Here is a 21,186-nt window from a genome sequence, read left to right on the forward strand (position 1 = left end):
GGCACTCTAGGTGTTCAGGGAGGAGGAGGCAGCGGCGTCAGCGGCCCGGGGGAGCTTGTCAGCTGGGAGCCTTTTGGACACTTGCCTGCATGCAGAGAGAGCGAAAGATGAGCAATGTCATTTTGATTTTCAAATCAATTACTTTATTAGTAAGTTTCCCAAATTAACTTGCCAAATAAATGACCTTCCAAAACGTCAATTAACCATCAAATAAAGCATTGCATGTGACGCACCACCGAAGATTTCTATAAACGAGCCTTGCACGTCACCTGCATCTTTATTCGAGTAAATCTGGATTTGATCTGTCTTTTTCTTCGAGCGAGACGCTGGAGGGAGGAGTTGTGAGACCACCTGCAACATTATATATTGCCTTGGCCTGAGCACAAAAAGAGTGACAGCAAATTCCAATCAATATCTTCCCAGAAAAAGCGTCTTCACGCTATTTTAAAAACAGACGCCACGCAGGCCACATTTTGCATAGCGCCGCTCGATATGATGTGAGCGACTGAGGCGGCTTTTGCATGAAGGCGATAGGCGATTGTGCTGTGAATGAAAATAAATGAGGAGGAGGAAGAGGAGGAGGCATTCATTCTCCTCCCATTCAACCTGCTCCTGCTTGACTGACAGCTGAACAGCCAGGCTTTTATAATAATGAAAATAATGGCATGAACGCATGCGCACTGACGGCCAGTACGCACACCTGCTTTCAGTCGCTTCGCAAGTGCGCATTTGGCAGCCAAGATGACGCGCATGCGCACGGGGGGGGGCAATTGATTTGGCGTTTAATTTCCCTCCCAGGCGCTCTTGACGGAGGCGCCCTCGTCCGACCTTGAAGACGCACGCCAGAGGTCACGTCTCGCGCAAGCGCATCACCCCCCACCCCCTCATGCGCTTCTCTTCCTCAAACGACCGCTTTCCATCTGCCTGCTAATTATAGACAAAATGCGGCGCTTCCTAAATTTAGCTGCGGCTGCGAAATAGTGCGCCGTACATGAATAATTCATGAGCTGAGACACAGAGCCCGCCCGTTCCCGCCCGCTCCCGCTGGCACGTTTATTGCCGCCGTGTTGCACGGCACACTCACATCAGGCCTGGTACAAGAGATTCAAAATAAAAGAAAGGAGCAATAAATTGTGAGTTTATGCCAAATCTGAAATCACCAACATGGAGATGAGATGCGTGACGTGAGCGCTTGGTTTGCCTCAGTGGGACGCGTTTGTTTTGATGCAAAAATTGCCGGCAGGCAGCTCTGACACGAACCAAGCGAGGTTGAAGCGGTCGGGCCGCGAGGGAAGGCAGTATGCCTTTGAACGCTCCTCTCATCTCATCTCATCTTGCCTCTGGACGGGCCCACGACGTAAGACAACATGTCTGATGACGTCACGCTGATTGACTTTCAAACTGGTCTCATTTCAAAACGTTTTCTTCTCCTTAAAGAAATACTGTCAAGGGAATTCTCATAAAACGCTTGGAACCTGCACGGGCCATGTTTTCTCCAATTTTGACCTTCTCAACTGTCGTGCAAGTTTGGAAATACACAAGCGTCTTGAGATACCAGAGACCATGCTGACATTTTACTAGCTGTTGATGTTTTTGTCTGTTTGCTTGCTTGAGAACAAGCGTTCTACTATCACAATTTTCATGCATGCTACTTTTTCACGTGGCTGCTAATTGGCGCGTTTTGTATTCAGCGCAGGTACACTGACTGATGTGCGTCGGCGTCGTCCAAGTTCACCGAAGGGCCACGTAGCCTTTGAGGTGGCCGGGGACGTGCACGCGTGCGTGCGTGAGTAAGGGTCGTGGAGAAACTAAACTCACACGCGCACGCACTCTACCTCGGATCAATGGAAGGCAAGGGAGGGGTCTATGTGTGGGTGGGAGGGATGTTGCCATAGCGACCAGGGGGGCAGTGATGTTACCAGGCAGGAAAGGCTCTCTTTGACTGACGCGGATGGTCAAAAGTGCAATAGGCTACTTCCTTCTCATTATCATTGCAATATAAAGATTAGCCTGAGATTACCAATATTAAAGGATGTATATGACGTCACAGGAAACAAAATAAAGTCATGCTGAGAAACATGAGGAAATCAGCACAACGCACAAATAAATAAATAATCACCAACAACGTCAGTTGTGGGTTGTGATTGGAAAAGCTTGAAGCAGGACAATACGTACTCCCACTTAGCGACGTTTTTTAGATAATAATTTTTCTAATGCCCGGTTTCCATAAGGAACAACGATGTACAAGCGCTCTCTGCTGGTGAAGATTGACAGGACACGCAGCCGCTTTGGTTCAGGACCACGGACAGCAGCCGTCAAGCTCTTCAGCGGGCAGCGCCCACTGAACCTAAATATCAACATTTTAAATGACTTTTCTTGCCAGTTGGGAGTTTGTGTGACATATTAAGACGTTTAAAATACATAACAGAAATTTTAAAGTATGTAGTAAAAGACGTTTTGATATAATGGGGGGAAAAAAATCACATTTGGGAAAGAATTGGACAACAAAGACCGCATTCACCTCCTGGAGAAGACATTTTGAAAGCGGGATCTTGGAAAAGTTCTGCATTTGCTAGCAACTGTTTAAATTTGTCACTTTTGGGTCTCTGTGATTTTCTAATGTTCAAATACACACATTTGAAATAGGTTTTGGGGCGGCATTTTGAATATAATACAGTACGCTTCAGCCTGATTAACAATGTAGATTTCTAATAATTCATAGTTGTACATATAAATCACTGTATTCGACGTTTGAGGAAATTTCAGGATTAATTTAAAGTGTATTCTCTACAAGTCAACTTAATTTGAACTAACAATACATTTATGACGTGATTGCGCACTTCCATGAACTTACCTGCAAACCCCCCCAAATGCCACTGGGTGGTTTCTCTTTTTTATTTGGATTGCACACTTGAGTAAACAGATCGTCACAGTAACAATGCAATTGCAGAAAACAAGCCAATGACTGCGCAGCGATGCTTGTTAGCGCAACAAAGTACGTTTTTGTATATACAATGGGGGTGTTGTGGATTAAACCCTCAAAAGCGCAGCCCCCCCCCGTTATCATCCCCCTCTTAGCATTATGACGCTAACACGGCTAAGCGATGACCTCACCAAGAAATACTCCTTTGCACTCTTCACGTAACTGGCACACAAACTGCAACTTTTTTTGGTATCAAATAATTTCATGAGGAAGTCTCAGTTTTGCATGTGAAAATCGGATTTGAAGTGCAAATCAAACAAATAATTGGAATTCTTACTGCACAAGTGGTTGAAGGTGAATCAATGTTACATTTCATTGTAATCCTGCAAAATAAGACAGCAAATACAATCTTGTTCACTCGAGACTTTCTGGGCCACCATCGTTGTCAGCATATACACTTGAATCTTTCTCAAATATCTTTTTTCCCCTTACGTGTTAATTATACACATATTTGGCTACTTGTGGGTGGGGCCGACCCCCTGCGAATAGTGGTGATGGACAACACGGTAAATAAACAAGCAGTTTAAATAGATTGATCCTTCTTGTGATCGGAATGGCAATCGGTTATTGTGTTTTGTTCTCCAAATTCACCGATTGGTGATCGTCTCCAAAATCTCGATCGTAAAACATAACAGACACGGGCCGAGGGATCTCGGGCGTGATCAAACCAAATGTTTGTCAAGGCTGTTGGCGTATCCGTAAGCTCCGTCTCTTGCACAAACAACAGAGGCATCGAGGAATTCACTGAATTCAGCCTGCTACGGAAAGTGTAATTGGTCCCGCATCTGGCGCCGGTGGCCCTCACTACCTGTGAGCGGCGTGCGCGCCCGACCGGACGTCCACGTCTTCCTCCACCACATTGCCGTAGCCTTCCTTTTCCACGCAAGTGGCCAGCGCCCGCAGCACCAGGCCCAGCCGACGGTCGAGGGCCTCCAGGTGAGGCCGGATGAGGAGCGGGGACAGGCGGTCTCGGAGGAGGGACTCCTCCATCACTGCGCTCAGCCGGTACTCTTCCTTGGCCAGCAGCTGGAGACGGAGGAAGGTGGACTTCTTCACCCTGCAAAGAAAGGAGCGCTTGTTTGCAAGTTTCCCTTCATTCTTCCCATTTTCCCCATCAGCAGAGAAATAAAGCTCTTGTCTTCTGACCTGCAGCATTGACTGAGAGGGACCAGGATGGACATCTCATCATGGTAGTGCTTCCCAAACCTGAAAGGTCAAATTTTAAAAGACAACATGACAACTGCTTGCAAATCTATTGGAACTCAGCCAATCCAGAATTCAGAAACTGAGAGTAAATGTTGAGAAAGCAACAAATGAGCACAAATGGAAAGAAATTTGAAGGAAGTGTCTGAAAATGCAGCAAAGAACTTTTGTAAGTGTCCACGTTACCCTCTTCCATTGTCCAGGTGAATAATGAAAGTGTCGTTTCCAAACTTCTCAAAGGTTTCGTAATGATGGCGATCCATGTTACCTGCAGAGCAAAAGCGACATGAAACTTGGGGAATGCTGCCCTCGTGTGGTCGCCGTACACAACTTGAGTTTGAAATGAGATCTATTCTGTTGGCGTTGTCTTACCCATCAGGAAGTCAAAGATGGTCATGTCCATGACATCCAGGAGTCGAGTGCCGCGGTCGTATGGAGGCGTCTGCTTCACCTCGTCACAGTAATCGGGATCCACCTCCCACCTGAGCACGTCAAGGAAGAATTAAAGGAAGAAAAATAAAATGGTGGCCAAAGCGAGGAGGTGGCGACTGACTCGGCCTTCTTGCGTTTGTGGTACGAGCGTCGCCAGGGGTTCCGCCAGGTCTTACGCTTGGCCAGGCTGAGGTCGGGCAGGAAGGCGGCCAGGGAGCCTTCCATCTCATCCGGTTTGCCACACAGCGCATGCTCCGTCGAGCAGTAGTACGAGCACTCGCCGTAGAAGCACACGTTGTTGGCTGCCACAAAACACACGCCTTTACAAAAAAAGCCAGCCGGCCGTCCGTCCGTCTATCTTCCTATCAGTACTTTTTAATTTGACCTCTTTCCCTTTTTGAATATCAGCACTTCTACAGAAAATGCCTCATGTGGTTATTTATTTATTTAAAGTTGTCACAACCTGTCTCTGTATTAAAAAATTGGAGTCCTCTTTTCAAAATAGTCTATGCGAGGCTAATAGCTACAGCGCCACCCTGTGGTCAAACGACTCCCTGTCCCTTCTACTGCTGCTTTGCAATGTTTCTACCTGGCGAGATGAAGAAAGTCTTCCAAAGCTTTTTGTCCCGGGTGACGTCTCGGATCTCTCGTGTCATGTTGACCAGCCGCCCGGCCACTGGGGGGACTCTCCGGAAGTCCAGGATCCTGAAAGCAAATGGAAAGATCGGGAGCGGCTCAACTTGACAATTGCCAGTCTGGAGTGGACATTTGAGTCAAATTCAATCATTTAAGTCCAAGAAGGCCAAGAAGTCACGCTAGCTCGGTTTTTACGCTGCCTGCTTGACAACACACGCTGGAAATAGTCCTTATTTATACTTGTCACTCCAGAAGTACCGGCAAGCGAAGCAACGTGCTGACCTGTCCAAGTGGAAGGCGGCCACCTCGGCGTTGTGCCTCTCAAAGTCGGAGAAGTAAAAGAAGTCCGGAGGGGTTTGCTGCTCACGTGTCTGCCTGAGGGCGAAACACAAAGTTAAAGTTAAAGTCCCAATGATCGTCACACATACATCTGGGTGTGGTGAAATTTGTCCTCTGCATTTAACCCATCCCCGTGTGATTTTAATCCATCCCCTGGGGGAGAGGGGAGCAGTGAGCAGCAGCGGTGCCGCGCTCGGGAATCATTTGGTGATCTAACCCCCCAATTCCAACCCAAGTGCCAAGCAGGGAGGCAATGGGTCCCATTTTTATAGTCTTTGGTATGACTCGGCCGGGGTTTGAACCCACAACCTTCCAGTCTCAGGGCGGACACTCTACCACTAGGCCACTGAGCTGACGTCAACATGAGCACCATAAAAAAATAATTCTGTAATGTGATTTGTCAAAGAAATTGTCAGTTGAAGTTCTCGGCCGTCTGGAGTTGGCAAGGTCACAGCACCGGAGCCCCTTCACATATGACTGATAAATGGAGAGCTGGAGTCCTGATCGAGAGTCAGCGAGAGAAAGCGGGGGCGTCATCCGGCCAGATGGCTTGGAGTCGCCGTCGAGCATCGGCCACGGCTTCAAAGCCTCGCCGCTGTCAAGCCGCACACAAAACGACATTGCGATCGACGCGATAGAATGTGTCGACTTGCATCTCGGTGATGGAAAACCCCGATGAGGATTAGTGCATCACCGGCGATGAGGGATTGCGCAAGATGAGCAGTTTGGATCGAGCCCTTGAATCGAATCTTGTCGGTTTGCCGTCCTCTGAAAGGAGGACTTGGATTTTATTGGAACCTGGAAGCAAAATTGGAGTTCCAGCTCCAATTTGTTTTTTGGAGTGCGCTAAGAGTTTTGGAGTTCCATCATGAAGCTCGACTTCAAGGCCCGAAAACACACTTAGGTGCCGACATTGCCAATTTTTCCAATATCTGTGAACCGCTCGTCAGTTTCGTTATTGTTTAGCAATCAACAAATTGTGAACTTGCAAAGTAAGACTGAGGCAAGAGAACGCATCCGATGAGTCGAAGCGTTAGCGGCATTGCTAATCGCCAAAGAGGATTAGCTGCGTTTGAAATGCGAGAATAACAAGACGCGTTTTGAGGTTCCTCGCTGACTTTTGACAACAAGCAAAAGGAATATTGCTTCCTCGCCAACGAGCGTGAGCGTTGCATCTCCATCCCCGGAGGATTATGCCTTTTCAATAGCAGCCAGGAAAGCCTTGGCATTTTCTCCGGCGGGCGGCTTTGCTTGCCGCAACACGGAGGCTGTTCATGGGTCAGCATGTCAAAAAGCAGCCGTGGGGGTGGGGGGGCTTTTGCAACAAGCAAGCCCAGCGCGCTTATATCTTCGCTTTTTGCACGCAGCACATCAAAGTCAACTCAAAGTCCATATGCTGCTTTTCGTAATTTAACGTGAGACAAAGTGAGAAAGGCCGACTTGGCAAAATGAGTCAAGTTTCCACTGGGGAAAAACAAAAACACAAGTGGAGTTTCCCGGACTAAACAAGTTGCGTGATTCATCCTGCGTTTGTCGTGGGGCAGCCCCGTGCATCAAATGATTTGCCGCAATTTCCTCTTGGCTCAAGGTTGAGCCGTTTCACGCACAATGACGATTGCCGGCCTGTTAGCACATCATACGTGCAATCCATCCGGTCGGTGTTGTGGCTGCCGACGGAGGCCGAGGCGTTTTGGAGCTGTCAAGCCTCCTCGCTGGCCATTTGGAAATAGAAACCATCTATCAGAGGCTTAGTGGCGGTTGAGAGATGGAATGAGGAAGTGGTAAAAGCCCAGCAAAGGGGGAAAAAAAAGCTTCCATTTATGTCGAAGATAAATTCAATTCATCTGACAGGCGAGTCGCTTTGCGGGCGATCTCCGCCGAGGCTCAACGCAATAAATGCCGAGTCGTGCATGAAACCAACAACAGGGAAAACAACAACGCTGCTTTGTCAAATACAAAGTTGACATCCTGCAGTCAGCGAGCCACAAACAAAAGTCGGTTGTTTGAAAAGGCGAGGCGACGATGAGTCACGCCCGCTTCAATGTGATTATTCTTTCTCTGCCTCCAATTCTTTCGCTAGCCTCTAATTGATCCCGCCATTGCGCAAGCAGCACAAAAGAAGCTCTCGCGTTCGTCTCACCCTGTCCCATAAATCACAGAAAGCCCGCCTTGCTTTGCTTTTGCTCCCGTCTATAAAAAGAGACGGTCAATTTGGACGTTTCAACTTCACCTCCCAGAGGCGCGCATTTGCGGCATTCCAGAGCAAAACATTCCTTGTGGCGAGCCCGGGAATGCACCCGCCGCGCATTTTGGGCTATTTTAATGATACAGCGGGTTGGAACGGGCACGCTCAGGCACCTCAAGCAGAAAAGCCCACCGGCATGACAAAAACATGAACATTAAAGACTAAGCACTAAGCATAAACTCACTCAAAATAGAAAGCAAAATATGATGATGTACCTTTTCTATACGACCAAAAGTGACAGCGACTCAACGTTTGTGTTGGACTCTTTGATGCTTGTGGTTGATGGAATTTTCCAAGCCTCCAGAAAACAAAACTAATTTGCATGGTTGAGTGATTTCAAGGAACGGTCTTGCTTACGATGGGGGACGAGTCCATTTCATGACAAGATTTAAAACGCTGAAGCACCAAAGTTGACTTTTTGGCCCCAGCTAGAAAAATCTTGCAAGCTGCAGCGTAAAGAACGATGGCAGCAATTAAAAGCGCAACCGGGGGCAAGTCTGAGTCGACGGCCAGCTAATGGACGGACAGACGGATGGACGCTTCGCTGGACACGCTCTCGCCTGCAGCCGCCGGAGGCTTTTTGACGTCGCCATTAAAGGACGGCTCATTTGAATCAAAGTCACGGCGGCCCGAGCCCACTCGCCGCCTTGAACTGTGATTTGAACGGCGATCCAAAGGCGATCGTAGCTGACGATAAAAATGGTTACGCTCGAGTCGTACAGCTTCCAGTGTTTTGAGCTGAGCCATATGAAGCCGACGTTGTGGAAGGAAAACTGGACATAAAGCGAGAGAGCGATAAAAAAGGGAAGGATGGAAAAAAAAAGCCTCAACCGAGTAAAACATTCATGAGCGATGTCGCCAAGTGCGGAAGGGGACTTGAAAGCGGACGATTCTAAAATAAGAACGCCGCTCAGTGCGTGTCGTCGTCCCCCCCCCTTTCTTTCTTGTCTGAGTTGCCAGTTTGCCTGTCAGAAAGGAATCATCAGAGAGTTGAGATGACGGACGGACAGACGCCTTCGTTAAACTGTCGACCCTCCCGAATGGAGGACACGCTTGGAGCCGAGCAAACGATGAAGCAGACAGAGACAACGGCCGCACTGATTTTGACAGACGGCAAATTTTGGAGAACAGAAGGATAGATGGGAGGAAGAAACTGAAGAAAAATGGCAAAAGCAACTATGAAAATGGCATGTTCAAACTTGTCCCCCTCACAGCAATCCAATCTCAAGATTCTCCACAAAGTAGCTGCGGTCGAAGAACGGCAAACCATATTGCGCAATTCTTCCCAATTTATCATCCCTGGAAAGAAGGAAGAACCCATTGAGATGGCAAGTACTGCGAAAAACACAAACAATGCCAGGACCTTTGACAAAAAGCTGTGGCCGGCGTCCTTTGCAAACAAATAAGTAGAAATCCAACGGCCTACATCCCAGCGCGCCAGAAATAAAGCAGCACTTACGGCTTTGCTGCCGGGCCATTGTGGACACGCCACACAAGTTCTCCGAACGCTTGCGGGACAGCCACGCGCGGCCCGGCACCAAAACAACAAGCCCTGTGTGATGACATCACGCATCACAACAGTGACTTCTTCTGTTTTATTCTTAAATCGATGTTGTATGCGTTATTCTGCTGCCTGGTGGCTAAGGCGTGCACACCAGAGTGGGCAACCTGATGCCCATTGAAGTATCAAGACACAAAAATGGTTACATTCATTACATTCGTTTAAATTACGATCAGTTCAATCCTGCAGAGCCATCAATGCGGGCTTGTGAGCAATTACTTCTGAGCACAGCCCAGTTGGCCCGGACGCTGTTCAGCCGCAGCGGCGGGGGAATTCAACAAAGAGAGAGCGAGGACAGCGATTTCTTTTTCATTTCGGCACGACAGCCCCGCACTCGTGTTAATTAACGCGTGAGCCTGTTGATGTTTGTTAAAAGGCAGACAAAAAAAAATGATTTTGACGCTGTCTTTGCGATTGACTTACTTCATGGGCTTGAAGAGAGCTTGGCCGTAGTTGTGGAAGGTCATGATCAGTTTGAGCTGGGTGCCTCCGGATTTCATAGCTGCAAGGGAGACAAAAAGGGAAAAGTCAGGTATGCCCATGCGCACATGTTTTTGGTGGCTGTCAAATTGGAAAAGCAATTTGGCATGAAAGCAATCATGTCCGCTGGCCACAATGAGCAATCAGAGTGGAATCGTGTGGACAAGTGGCAGAAAAATAATCCATAGCCGCAAGTGGACTGAATGACTGAAGGGGGGGGGGGCAATTTTGAAAAAGAACCATAATTCACAGGTAGGCAGGGGAAAAACCTTTTTGTTTTTAGAGGCCCAACGTCAAATAGATGCAGCTTGCTTGTCCTCCTGCTCTGTTGTTTTGACACAATGTAAGAATAAACTAATTCCAAAAGCACAAAGGCGACCAATTCCAAAGCTGCTGAACGCACCTCCTGAAAAACATTTGCAAAATGTCTTTTGTTTCTATTTCCATTCCATTTCAGTCAGAAGATAAAACGACGCTACAATTTAACGACGGCACCTTGAGTGGCAATTGGAAGCCAAAATAATCGTCAAATTGACCTCAATTCTTCGTGCGGCGCTGCTTGCTTTTTGTTGTTTCATTGAAAGCTACACACAAAAAAAAAGGTAATCCCCTCCAAAGCTGAGCTTATGCGACTGTATTGTTTGTGGGCTGACATGCGACGTCCTGTCCTGTCACGTCATGTCCTGTCCTGTCACGACAACATCCACAACCGCATGCTCCTGCCGAGCCGCGTGCGTCTAAACATGAATCATCTTGTGCGACACGTCGCCGTTGTCTGGCCTTTCGCAAAGCTGCCGGCGTGGCCCCTCCGCCACAATCACATTCGCATCGCGATGATAAATCCGCCGCGCTTCCACCTGCATCTGATTTATGAGCCGGAACATGAGGCTGACGGCAAAGGGGGGACAGATAAAGCAACATCAGCCATTGTGCTCTCTTTGCTTTGCGGCATCGCCCGGACAGAAAAGTCTCGCTCTGTGTGCGGGTAAAATTCTCAGCTGTAGCACACGGGGTGCTTTTCCCCAAAATGCGGGTTTCTGACCAGAAAGCAGAGCAAATGGGAGCTTTGCTAACAAACACCTCACTGGCGTTGACGGGAACATTGATTGCTTTTCTGACAATGGCTTGCGCCAGACTCACCCACACTGGTGATCTTCTGGGTCAGCAGGTCCTGCAGCAGAGCCTCCAGAACTGGGTTGTGTCGGGCGTACAGCTCATAGCGGTTGATGCCCACGTGGAAGCGCAGCCAGTTGGGGTACAACTCGGACGTCACCTCCACCTCGCGGGCGCTCACCTCGTCGCGCGTGTTGCCGTCCTCGCCGTGCCTGGACAAAAAAAAAAAAAAAGAAAAAAAGAATCAGGTGACGAGAATGGTGACACAATGGCAACAGAAAAAAAATGAACATACGCAAGCAAGTTACAAAACTGGTCGCACTTTCCTATTGTGACAACATCATACTTGTGAAGTCTTGAAAGGAGATGACAATTATTGCCACGTAACCTGGCTAAAGGAGGTGAATCCAAGAAAAACTTTGGAAAGTAATTGGAAGTTGGTCACGTTGGCTCATTTAGAGAACGCAAAACGACAACTGCATCAAAATGTCAAGAAGTTGAGTGGTGTACATTCTTCGTAAAGGCGACAATTGGATGTTTTTATATCAATATTCGTTGGGTTCTGCCTCAAACAAAACAATGTCTCGGAAAAAAGGTTCTTGCCACGTACGTTGAATTCTACATCCGCCATCGCTTTTGTGTCAGTTCAAAACTTAGCAAAATTAAGCAGGAAGACATCACTCAGTCAGGGATGGACGATTTAAAGGAAGACAAGGAAGAAAGGCTGACATCTATAAGGATGATGTAGGATGAATGGATGGATGATTAGAGAAATAAATGGATGAATGATGAATAGACAGGGATAGATGAGTGCATGGATATGTGGCTAAGGAATGAAAGAAAGAAGGATGAATGGATGAACACAGATACACAGATTGATGAATGGATGGATGGTTAAGTGGACAAACCCAGAGAGAGAGACAGTCAGAGGAAGGCAGGCAGGCAGGCAGGCAGGCAGGCAGGCAGGCAGGCAGGCAGGCAGAGAGAGACAGAGCCATTCCAATCATTCAAGTAAATTACCATCCTTGTTCCTCAGTGGCTTTGGGATAAAATCTGATATCCGTGTTGACGTTAAACAAAGTGTCCTGCTCCGTGAGGGGCGGAGGTGCAATCTTGTACAAAGGATGCTCAAAGAGCGCCGCGAGTCGCGATGCACTGGCACCACGACCAGGACCGGCTCTGGGTCGTGTCGCTGTCCGACCCCCGCTCGCCTCGCCCGCCGCGCCGATGAGCGGCTTGTGCTCGTCCGCCTTTCGCCGTTCGGCCCCTGCGCTCTTCTCCCGGGACTGCAAGGTGCTGTGGTTGGAGTTGGGCTCGCTGCTGAAATCCTGCAGGATTCGCAGCGCGTGCTTGTCGGGCCAGGCGCCGGCCGCCGACCCGACACGCTGCTGCTGCTCCTGCTTGGCCCAGCTGGGCGACTCGGCGCCTCCGTGGTGGGTGCACTGGCAGCCGCCGTCGCCGCCGCCGTCCGCTCCCGACGTCTTCTCCAGTTTGGGCAGCAAGTCGATCATAATGTGCACCGTGCACGCCACGAGAAACACGGTGAGCAGCAAGACTCGGAATTTACGAAACATGATCATCTTTTGTTGCTTGGCTCCACTCTACGCAAGTCGAGCTTCACGCGCACCTGCCACTGGCGTTCCTTGCTCGGGTTAAAAAGAAAAGTCCATCGTGTTTTTTGATATAGAGCAGTCCAAGTAGTATGGGCGAATGATCCGAGACATCATGACGCCCGCGCGGCCACATCTGTGATCTTAATCTACGGCACGAGTAAAGTCTTAATGTGCCATCATACAAACATAGATACAGTCCACGAAACAAAATAATCCCGTGAAAAATAAAAAAAAGGAGGGTGATATTCCGAGTAAGTGAGAGCCAATCCGCACGGAATGCTGAGTTTCGCTGAATTCAGCGAGGCGTCGAGCGGCCGACAGGTGCGAGCAGAAGCATCCCCGCCAGCGTTGGAGGTCCTCCCGCTGCCTTGTCTCCCTTCCAACTGTGCATCCTCCGTGGATGTGTGCAAAAACGCGACCGGAACCCCGCGGAGGAGTCCAGCCTCGGTGGCGTCATGAGGAAGCGATTGGCTGCACATGCAAGCGGCGCCTGCGTGTGACACGCACGTCTTGCTCCCACATAGCAAAGGCCGCAAGACCGTCAGCTGCCGCTAGGGGGCGCTAAAACGCCCCCATCCACGCCATTGATTTATTGATTACAGTACACACACAGTCTTTATTTATAGTATAGCAAAGTGCACGTACTTAAACGAATGCCACCGTATCTCTGTGTAATGACCACAAACAGGTTTTAAAGTAACTTGGGAGAGAAACTCGGCCGATGTCTGCCATGCTCTAACTGCTGTGAAAATACGAGTGAGACTCAAAAGAATCTTGGGTGATTTAATTTGGCCTGTCTATTAATAGCTCGATCAATTTCCATCCATCCATCCATCCATCCATCCATCCATCCATCCATCCATCCATCCATCCATCCATCCATCCATCCATCTTCTTCCGCTTATCCGAGGTCGGGTCGCGGGGGCAGCAGCTTTAAGAGGGACTCCCTGACTTCCCTCTCCCCAGCCACTTCATCCAGCTCATCCCGGGGGATCCCAAGGCGTTCCCAGGCCAGCTGAGAGACATAGCGCGTCCTGGGTCGTCCCCGGGGTCTCCTACCGGTGGGACATGCCCGGAACACCTCCCCAGGGAGGCGTCCAGGAGGCATCCTGATGAGATGCCCGAGCCACCTCATCTAGCTCCTCTCAACGTGGAGGAGTAGCGACTCTACTCCGAGTCTCTCCTGGATGACCGAGCTTCTCACCCTATCTCTAAGGGAGAGCCCGGACACCCTGCGGAGGAAACTCATTTCGGCCGCTTGTATCCGGGATCTCGTTCTTTCGGTCATGACCCATAGCTCGTGACCATAGGTGAGGGTAGGAGCGTAAATCGACCGGTAAATTGAGAGCTTTGCCTTTTGGCTCAGCTCTCTCTTCACCACGACGGACCAGTACAGAGTCTGCCGACGCTACACCGATCCGCCTGTCGATCTCGCGCTCCATCCTCCGCTCACTCGTGAACAAGACCCCAAGATACTTGAACTCCTCCACTCTATCAGTTTTAATTTTTCAATTATCCAGTCCTCGTGTCGCAATGGTTTGGATTCTTATTCAAATATGGACACAGACTGACTTGCAAGTAACGACACCAGACCGCTTACGGCAGAGTAAAATAAAATTAAACAAAAATGAAATTAAATTCTGACTTAATTTGATTTAATTCAGTGATCTTTTCACGTACCACTAGAGGGAGCCTTTGTACCCCGAGTGGTATTGCTACCACACTTTGAGAATTAGCCCGGGCGCACGCTGCGAATTAAATTTAAAAGTAAAATAGACTTGATTACATTTTTTAGTTTCAATTACTGGCTGGCGGGATTTGAAATTGGAATGTGCCCACTACATTAATATCGCAGCCCAAAGTCTTCTTCACACACGAGATGAATTTTCAATAGCAAAGCGTCAGACAAGGTGTCTCGGTGTTTGACTTTGCCAATTGCAGCGAGACGCAGTTTTGGAATAATGAGACGGGTTAGTTGCGACGCGGTGCGACAGCCCCGCTGCGTTGATCGCATTATCGAGCTTTTCAATGAGGTGCAAGCGGAGGGTGACCTTCAAAGCTGAGACCGCCCAGACATCCCGCAAGCGCACTTTTTGGCACAATTCAATTGGTTTTAATGACCCGCAAGACACGGAAGTTGTCCGCAATTGGGGGTGATAACATCCAAGGGCGAATGACCGCGTTGTGCAAATGTGCAACAACAAGCTCCGAGCAGCGAGAGGGGCGACATGCAACAAACACGGTTGTCGGTGAGCCGGCCCGGCCGCGCTAATCTACTGTCACATTAGCGGCGTAGATGTCCGAGAGGGAAGCCTCGGGAGGTGAGATGCGGCTCGAGACCCCGAAAGTAACGCGCACGAGGGAATGAGCCGAAAGTCTCCCACGAGTCACTTTCAATATCGCGTCGTTTGGATATTCCCAAAAACAGTTGCCGCATTGGTCTTGTTTTTCAAATCCAACGAGGACACGCAGAAGCGAGCTTTCTCTTCACATTGATACCAAAACCTTTGCCAAAAGCTGACCTCATTGTGGCGTGGTGAGTTTTCGTACTATAAAAACAAAATTGAATCTAGTTAAGGGTTAGCATTGTCAGCTGTAAATGACAACATATAGTGAAATTCACATTGCGGAAGATTTTAGAGGTCAAACTTCACAGCAAAATAGGCAAATAACTCCAAAAGTCGATTTGTTAGAGAAATGAAAACATTTTAAAAAAAAACATGAGGCCAGCTCACATAAGAAAATGACTGTTGAGGAGTCAGGCTTCGTGATCTTGCCGTGAGGGCCTGTGGCCACATTGCTTTGCTGTTGTGGCTTCAGTCCACCATTTTGGAAGTGAGCCTTGCCAACAGTCAGCAAATACGTCTTCAACCATCCCACACTGCGGCAACGCAGAGGTGACAATGTCCCTGCTTGGTTGTGATGACCCGGCAGCCTCGCGTGGCAGGTTAGCGTGACACATGAAAGCAAATGGTACAATCACGCCGTGGAAACTACAAAAAAAAAGCTGACCAGCCTTCAAAATTGGGGAGAGCAAAGGTTTAATTATAGCTGCCACTTTCCCCGCTAAAACATTTCCTCTGATGAGACAAAATGATCATTATTGATTATAGCGGCAAAAGAGTCACGTTTATTTGAAGTGGAATCGCTGGCAAAGCCGCTTGCTTCTTCTCACGATGCGGCTTCGGTAGTCACGGCTGCCACCGACAAGCTTGTGTTGTGCAAAATGTTTAGCACTTGAAGTGACGGCTCATCGTCAAATTTCAAAGAGCGAGTGACCCGCTCAGCTCAGCTCGCGTAAGCGTCACTTGAAATCGACTTTGCTCTCCACCCGGGAGAAAGAACAAGCAACCTCTTGCTCCTGCAATATGTACACTTTGCTGACTGGGCTCTTTCTTTCAAATTTCACATTCAACACTTCACTTCAACATAACGCCAGGATGAAAAATATAAAGACTAAAGAAAACAAAAACAAACTGTGAATCTGATGTAACAGTCAAGGTTGCGTTTATTTTAGTTTGTTTTTGAGTGAGTGACCCCGCACAGCCTTCAAGTTACGCAACGGCCGGCGGTCACAGGGCAGACAGAAAGTTATGCTGCCCTCATGTCACCGGGGTCATCATTTTGTAAACATTCCTTTTTTTTTTTTGGTCAGAGGGTAACTCAGGACAACAGTCACAAGGGAATGTGTTTCCACCACCGCCGTATTGTTTGTTTTGCTGCTGTGCAGACTTCAACGCTTGGATGAGATCGCCTCATACTCTCAGCTGGGGGGTGGATTCACACATGAGCTTTGAGCTACACTTTTGTAGATTAGGTGCATTAAAAAAATATTTTGCATTAACGGTTGTATTAACATAAAACAAACATGTTTTAATTTAAGACGGCCATGTTATATTGACTTCAGCTAACTTCATGCTAACAGACAATGCAAAACATTATAGACTGGCTAGTCAGCAGGTATTTGAACACAAAAGGTGCGTCAACACATGTGGACAGACATCCATCCATCCATTTTCTGAACCGCTTAGTCCCCACGGGGGTTGCGGGTGTGCTGGAGCCTATCCCAGCTGTCATCGGGCAGTAGGCGGGGGACACCCTGAACCGGTTGCCAGCCAATCGCAGGGCACACAGAGACAAACAACCATTTGCACTCGCACTCAAACCTAGGGACAATTTGGAGTCTTCAATCGGCCTACCAAGCATGTTTTTGGGATGTGGGAGGAAACCGGAGTGCCCGGAGAAAACCCACGCGGGCCCGGGGAGAACATGCAAACTCCACACAGGGAGGGCCGGAGGTGGAATCGAACCCGCACCCTCCTAACTGTGAGGCGGACGTGCTACCCAGTGCGCCACCGAGCCGCCTTGTGGACAGACAATATACTAATAATATTTACAGGCATATATTCTTTATCCTCTGCAACAAAGACAATGATTGAAGATATTGAGACTCATTTGTATCCACACGACTGCATTGTAGTGCATAGTGCATTTTTTGGGTAAATCACAAAATCCACCCACCCTGTTTAGAAATGATGTAACTCCTTATTAATATTTGTATTTGTTCAAACCATTATGCAGGTGTCAGTGATAACGGCTTCCAAATACGGCTTCTGACTGAATCTTATGTAACTGGCTCATCATTCTTTATGTTGTCATCATCGGTTTTAAGCCAGGGCAATTAGCACGTGACTTTATTTGCCTTTGATGACATCACCCTGGACTTGGCGTGACACTGATGCCATTGTTTTGACGCTGAAGAATGGAAGCCGTCCACTTCTACCATTACTGCACCTTCTTCTTATTGGACACAAAATTTTGCAAACTGATGACATTGCTGCCACTTCAACGTTATCCTCTCCTTGCCTGTGCCATGAAACAACATGGATGATGACAGTCTACAAGATTTCGAGGCTGCATCCTCCGACGGCCGTTCGGGTGAGTTGTTACATCTTGTGAGTCTTCTGGAAAACCTCTTCTAAAAGTTGTTTATCTTCCACTGACAATTGTGCACAGGAAATTTCCATGAATCAAATCCATGATTTTGTGTCCATTCTAGAAAAGGGAGAAAAGACCTCCTTTGCGGAAGATTGTGCTGTGTCGACCCTAAAAAGAAAGGCCAGCAATGACGGCGCCCAAACCCCAAAGAGGCGCCGTGACATGATGCCAAGCACCAGTGAACAGAAAGAGCTCGCATGGCACAGCCTTCACATGTCCGTCGATGGCGCGTCGAGGAGTGGCACCGGGACAAAGTTGAACCCTGAAGGAGAGGTCGAACAACCCGATGCGTCCGCGATGGGTAGACCGGCCAAGGTGAGCACCAGAAAGTCCAACACGAGATCGGTGACTCTCAAGAACAAGTCTGAGAGCTCCAAGAAGGCCAACGCGAAAAAGAAAATGCAAAACATTGAAGCAGATTCCAGTCAGAAGAATCAGAGCAGCAAACCATCTGAAGGAAGCTTGAAGAGCAGAGCAAAGTCCGCCAAAGAAACGGACACACTCACAATGAAGCAGAAAGGAAAACCAATCCAGGCCGGGCTGACTAAAGGGAGCAGGAGAACCAGGTTCAGCAGAAAAACTGAGACTCCCACAAAGAAAGCGAGGGCCAAACCAACTAGAGAGTCGTTAAAACCGGCACCGTCCAAAGGGAACGGGAGAAAGTCAAACATAAAACCACAGAAGAAGAAGGATAAATATGCCGAGGGTTCCGAGAAGGCTGTGCCACGAAGGACAAAGAGGAAATCGGAACCGAAAGCCTTCGGAAAAAAGCCAAGGAAACCGAGTGAAGGCCAAGTGAGAAGTACCTCGCCCAAAGCCACCAAGAGAAAGCCCAGCACAAAACCCAAGAAAACCGAAGAAGGCGCGCTGGTTAAAAGGACAAAAAAAAGATCGGGTCAACCGAGACACACCTTGGCAAAAAAGTCGAGGCATAAACCAACCGCGAAAAACACACCAGCCGTGGAAACCGATGGAAAGTCCGACTCTGTGCTAGCGAGCCTATCCAAGCAGGTGAGTAAAATCCCCAGTCAACTGTCTGTGGTCTTTTTCGGAGAGCCCAAGAAGGAGGCCAGTCCGGAGCCCGTGACCTCCATGGAGAGCAGCAGCGACGTGCCACCGGGCTCCACCGCCTCCCAACAGTCTACGACCAATCGAGGTAACCTCCCATTTGCATTTTGCCGATCCACGTTCAAAGCGAAGCTACGTCAGCGCTCGTGCCTCATCTCGGCAGCCTCGTTTGCACGCAAATATCAGCAAGTCAACAAACTCGGCGAAGGAGGCTTCGGATCCGTTTATGCTGGTTACAGGAAAAGCGACTGCTTGCCGGTGAGTCTCGATAACTCACCCAAAAAAAAAAAAAAATCAGCGCTTGGCGCGATCACCCACTAACGACGCTCCGATCCCTCAGGTGGCGATCAAATACATCCCCAAAGAGGTCAAACGGGTCCCGTTGGTGAGTACTTTGCCCGACTCCACCGACACGGACATTCATTTGAACTTGGACACAAAAACTGAGGTCCGCAGGAATCTAATCTGGAAAAAGAAATGATTTGTAGATTAGAAAAAATAAAAGGACAGTTGGCTGGGGGGGATTAGAATCCGGTCAAAGACTGGCAGTGTCACTCATCTAATCTTGCTAGAAGGACAATCTGACTTGTTTGGACATCTGGCCAGGGACCAGTTGGGTGGGGCAGGTTTAGATTCTTACTGAGAGGAATTACACAGTTGAGTGGATTGAGGTCAAAGAGGTCAAGACGTTCCTGAAAGTTGCCTTCCAGATTGAGTAAAAGTCCTACGAGTTGTCACGGCCATCATAAAAAAATGAATAGAACCGAATTCTCACTGAAACCTTTTTTTTTTTTTAATTGGCCAGAACATCAACGGGTTGAAGAAGGACATCCCCATCGAAGCGTTGCTCATGCTGCAAGCATCAATCAAGAAGAACTCAGACGGGACGTCTGCCGTCGTGTCGCTGTTGAACAAATACGATCTGGAGCACCAGATTGTCCTGGTCATGGAGAGGCCCGTCCCGTCCGTAGACCTATTCACTTACATCACCAGATGTCGGATCGCCGCTCTGCCCGAGTGCGAGGCAAAGGTACGCAAGAGACACGCGATGCGGTTGCCGTCACGACTCCATGTTTGTGTCCGCCGGACAGAACATCATGAAGCAGCTGGTGGCGGCGGCCATCGACATGCACGCGGTGGACGTGTTCCATCGAGACCTGAAGCAAGAAAATATCCTTCTGGAGGCCACGTCCGGCGTCCCTCGCGTGCGAATCATCGATTTCGGCTGCAGCTGCTTCGCCAGCAACGAGCCTTACCGGGACTACAACGGTATGACGCCCCACTCTTGCGTCTCCTTGGCTTCAGACGTTCATCTGGGTTCCTCGCAGGCACCTTGTGCTACGCTCCTCCGGAGTACGTTCTGAGACGGACGTACAGCGCCGGTCCTACCACCGTGTGGCATCTGGGCGCGCTTCTCTTTGAGCTGATGGCCGGAACCAAGCGATTTGACACCGTCATGTTCCTTTCCCAGATGCTGAGGCTAAATCGGGTTCTGTCTGAAGGTAGGATCCCACCATTCTCGTTTCTTCCTCGCAAACAACCGTCGCTTGAATTTTGGTGGCTCTTTGAGCAGAATGTGAAGATTTCTTGTGGAAATGCTTGAATTTGGATCCGGAGAAGCGGGCCACCCTGGAGCAGATGCAGCAGCACCCGTGGCTCATATGAGAGCGACACCCGCTCCCGTTTACATGACCCGGTTGGGTCATTCGGCAGGGGAAAAAGTTGAACCGATGGAAAAGGTGCAGAATAAAAGTAGAAAGCGCCAGCTGGCTCTGCCAATCCTGAAGAAATCCAGTTTAATCGCTTTGCTCGCAGGTTTGCTCACAACTGGAGCCACGAGGAAGCGTAGTAAAAAAAAGTGTTTTGATGGTGAGAGCCTCTCGTGACAAAGCTTCTTGTAAGCGACACTTCAGGCCTGTAGTTACACAAAGATGTCTTCTTAATTTGGGCCTCATTTGGGCTTTGATGGCAGCTACAAAATGTGACCAAAATAAAATTATTTTTGAAAATTATATTTTGAAAGATTTATATAGCTACACTGTTTAAAATGTGTTTACTGTATTTATATTTTATTTTCTGCCGTAAATGCAATGATTGATTAAAACAATTTAATAAGGGTCCATTTGTCTTTCTGTGGTCGCGTGTGCCCTCGTTTGCGACCTCGCTTCCCACCCCTCCCACCGCAGATAATGACCACATTAATATGTAGTACATACCTGTTCGGGTTTCCCGATCCTGTCCGACTCGAGCCGGCAAAGGCGGTGGTTTCTCTCTGTTGGACGACAAAGGAAAAATAGAGTTGTGAATTATTGAGCAGAGACGTGAGTGACAGGCCGACTGATGAAAGTGAAAGAGAAGAAAAATTGAGCAAGTGACGTTGACTGATGATGATGGCAACTTTAGGCAAGTGGCTGATGCTGAAGAACTCTGACACAAATGTACACGAGAACGCACATGAGGACATACACGAGCGTTGGACTCAATTGGTCAAAGTTCTCTGGTGTTGTCTGTAGTG

At 48.6% G+C, this 21,186-nt stretch overlaps 2 protein-coding genes across 5 annotated transcripts; one reads left to right on the top strand and one right to left on the bottom strand.

Moving 5' to 3' along the window:
- Positions 1–2,881: 2,881 nt before the first annotated feature.
- On the bottom strand, positions 2,882–13,116 carry fam20ca (FAM20C golgi associated secretory pathway kinase a). The gene is made up of 10 exons (XM_037255720.1): positions 12,013–13,116; positions 11,020–11,204; positions 9,823–9,901; positions 5,537–5,629; positions 5,208–5,323; positions 4,740–4,920; positions 4,559–4,668; positions 4,373–4,454; positions 4,130–4,189; positions 2,882–4,040 (listed from the first exon to the last, which is right to left on the bottom strand). Exons 1-10 carry the CDS (start codon positions 12,570–12,572, stop codon positions 3,788–3,790), a joined length of 1,719 nt encoding a protein of 572 aa, XP_037111615.1. The 5' UTR covers positions 12,573–13,116; the 3' UTR covers positions 2,882–3,787.
- A 4,491-nt stretch (positions 13,117–17,607) lies between these two features.
- Positions 17,608–20,689, top strand: LOC119125349 (serine/threonine-protein kinase DCLK3-like). 4 transcript variants are annotated; one of them, XM_037255719.1, is made up of 6 exons: positions 17,608–18,929; positions 19,012–19,056; positions 19,477–19,701; positions 19,763–19,940; positions 20,000–20,173; positions 20,245–20,689. In XM_037255719.1, exons 1-6 carry the CDS (start codon positions 17,631–17,633, stop codon positions 20,334–20,336), a joined length of 2,013 nt encoding a protein of 670 aa, XP_037111614.1. In that variant the 5' UTR covers positions 17,608–17,630; the 3' UTR covers positions 20,337–20,689. The 4 variants fall into 4 exon arrangements, with proteins under 4 accessions (XP_037111614.1, XP_037111612.1, XP_037111613.1 ...); XM_037255717.1 differs by having other exon boundaries at positions 19,477–20,173; XM_037255718.1 differs by having other exon boundaries at positions 17,608–18,759; positions 18,835–18,929; positions 19,477–20,689.
- Positions 20,690–21,186: the final 497 nt, after the last annotated feature.

Source organism: Syngnathus acus, chromosome 8 (genome assembly GCF_901709675.1).
Source record: "Syngnathus acus chromosome 8, fSynAcu1.2, whole genome shotgun sequence".
Taxonomy (NCBI): domain Eukaryota; kingdom Metazoa; phylum Chordata; class Actinopteri; order Syngnathiformes; family Syngnathidae; genus Syngnathus; species Syngnathus acus.

Excerpts from the sequence above, each read along its gene's own strand:
- LOC119125349 (XM_037255716.1), top strand. The coding sequence starts at position 17,631 with ATGAATCAAATCCATGATTTTGTGTCCATTCTAGAAAAGGGAGAAAAG. Across the intron at positions 18,930-19,011 it reads GGAAAAGCGACTGCTTGCCG|GTGGCGATCAAATACATCCC; the intron begins GTGAGTCTCGAT and ends CCGATCCCTCAG. Across the intron at positions 19,057-19,476 it reads AGGTCAAACGGGTCCCGTTG|AACATCAACGGGTTGAAGAA; the intron begins GTGAGTACTTTG and ends TTAATTGGCCAG.
- fam20ca (XM_037255720.1), bottom strand. The coding sequence starts at position 12,572 with ATGATCATGTTTCGTAAATTCCGAGTCTTGCTGCTCACCGTGTTTCTC. Across the intron at positions 5,324-5,536 it reads GCCGCCTTCCACTTGGACAG|GATCCTGGACTTCCGGAGAG; the intron begins GTCAGCACGTTG and ends ATTTGCTTTCAG. Across the intron at positions 4,455-4,558 it reads CATCTTTGACTTCCTGATGG|GTAACATGGATCGCCATCAT; the intron begins GTAAGACAACGC and ends TTTGCTCTGCAG.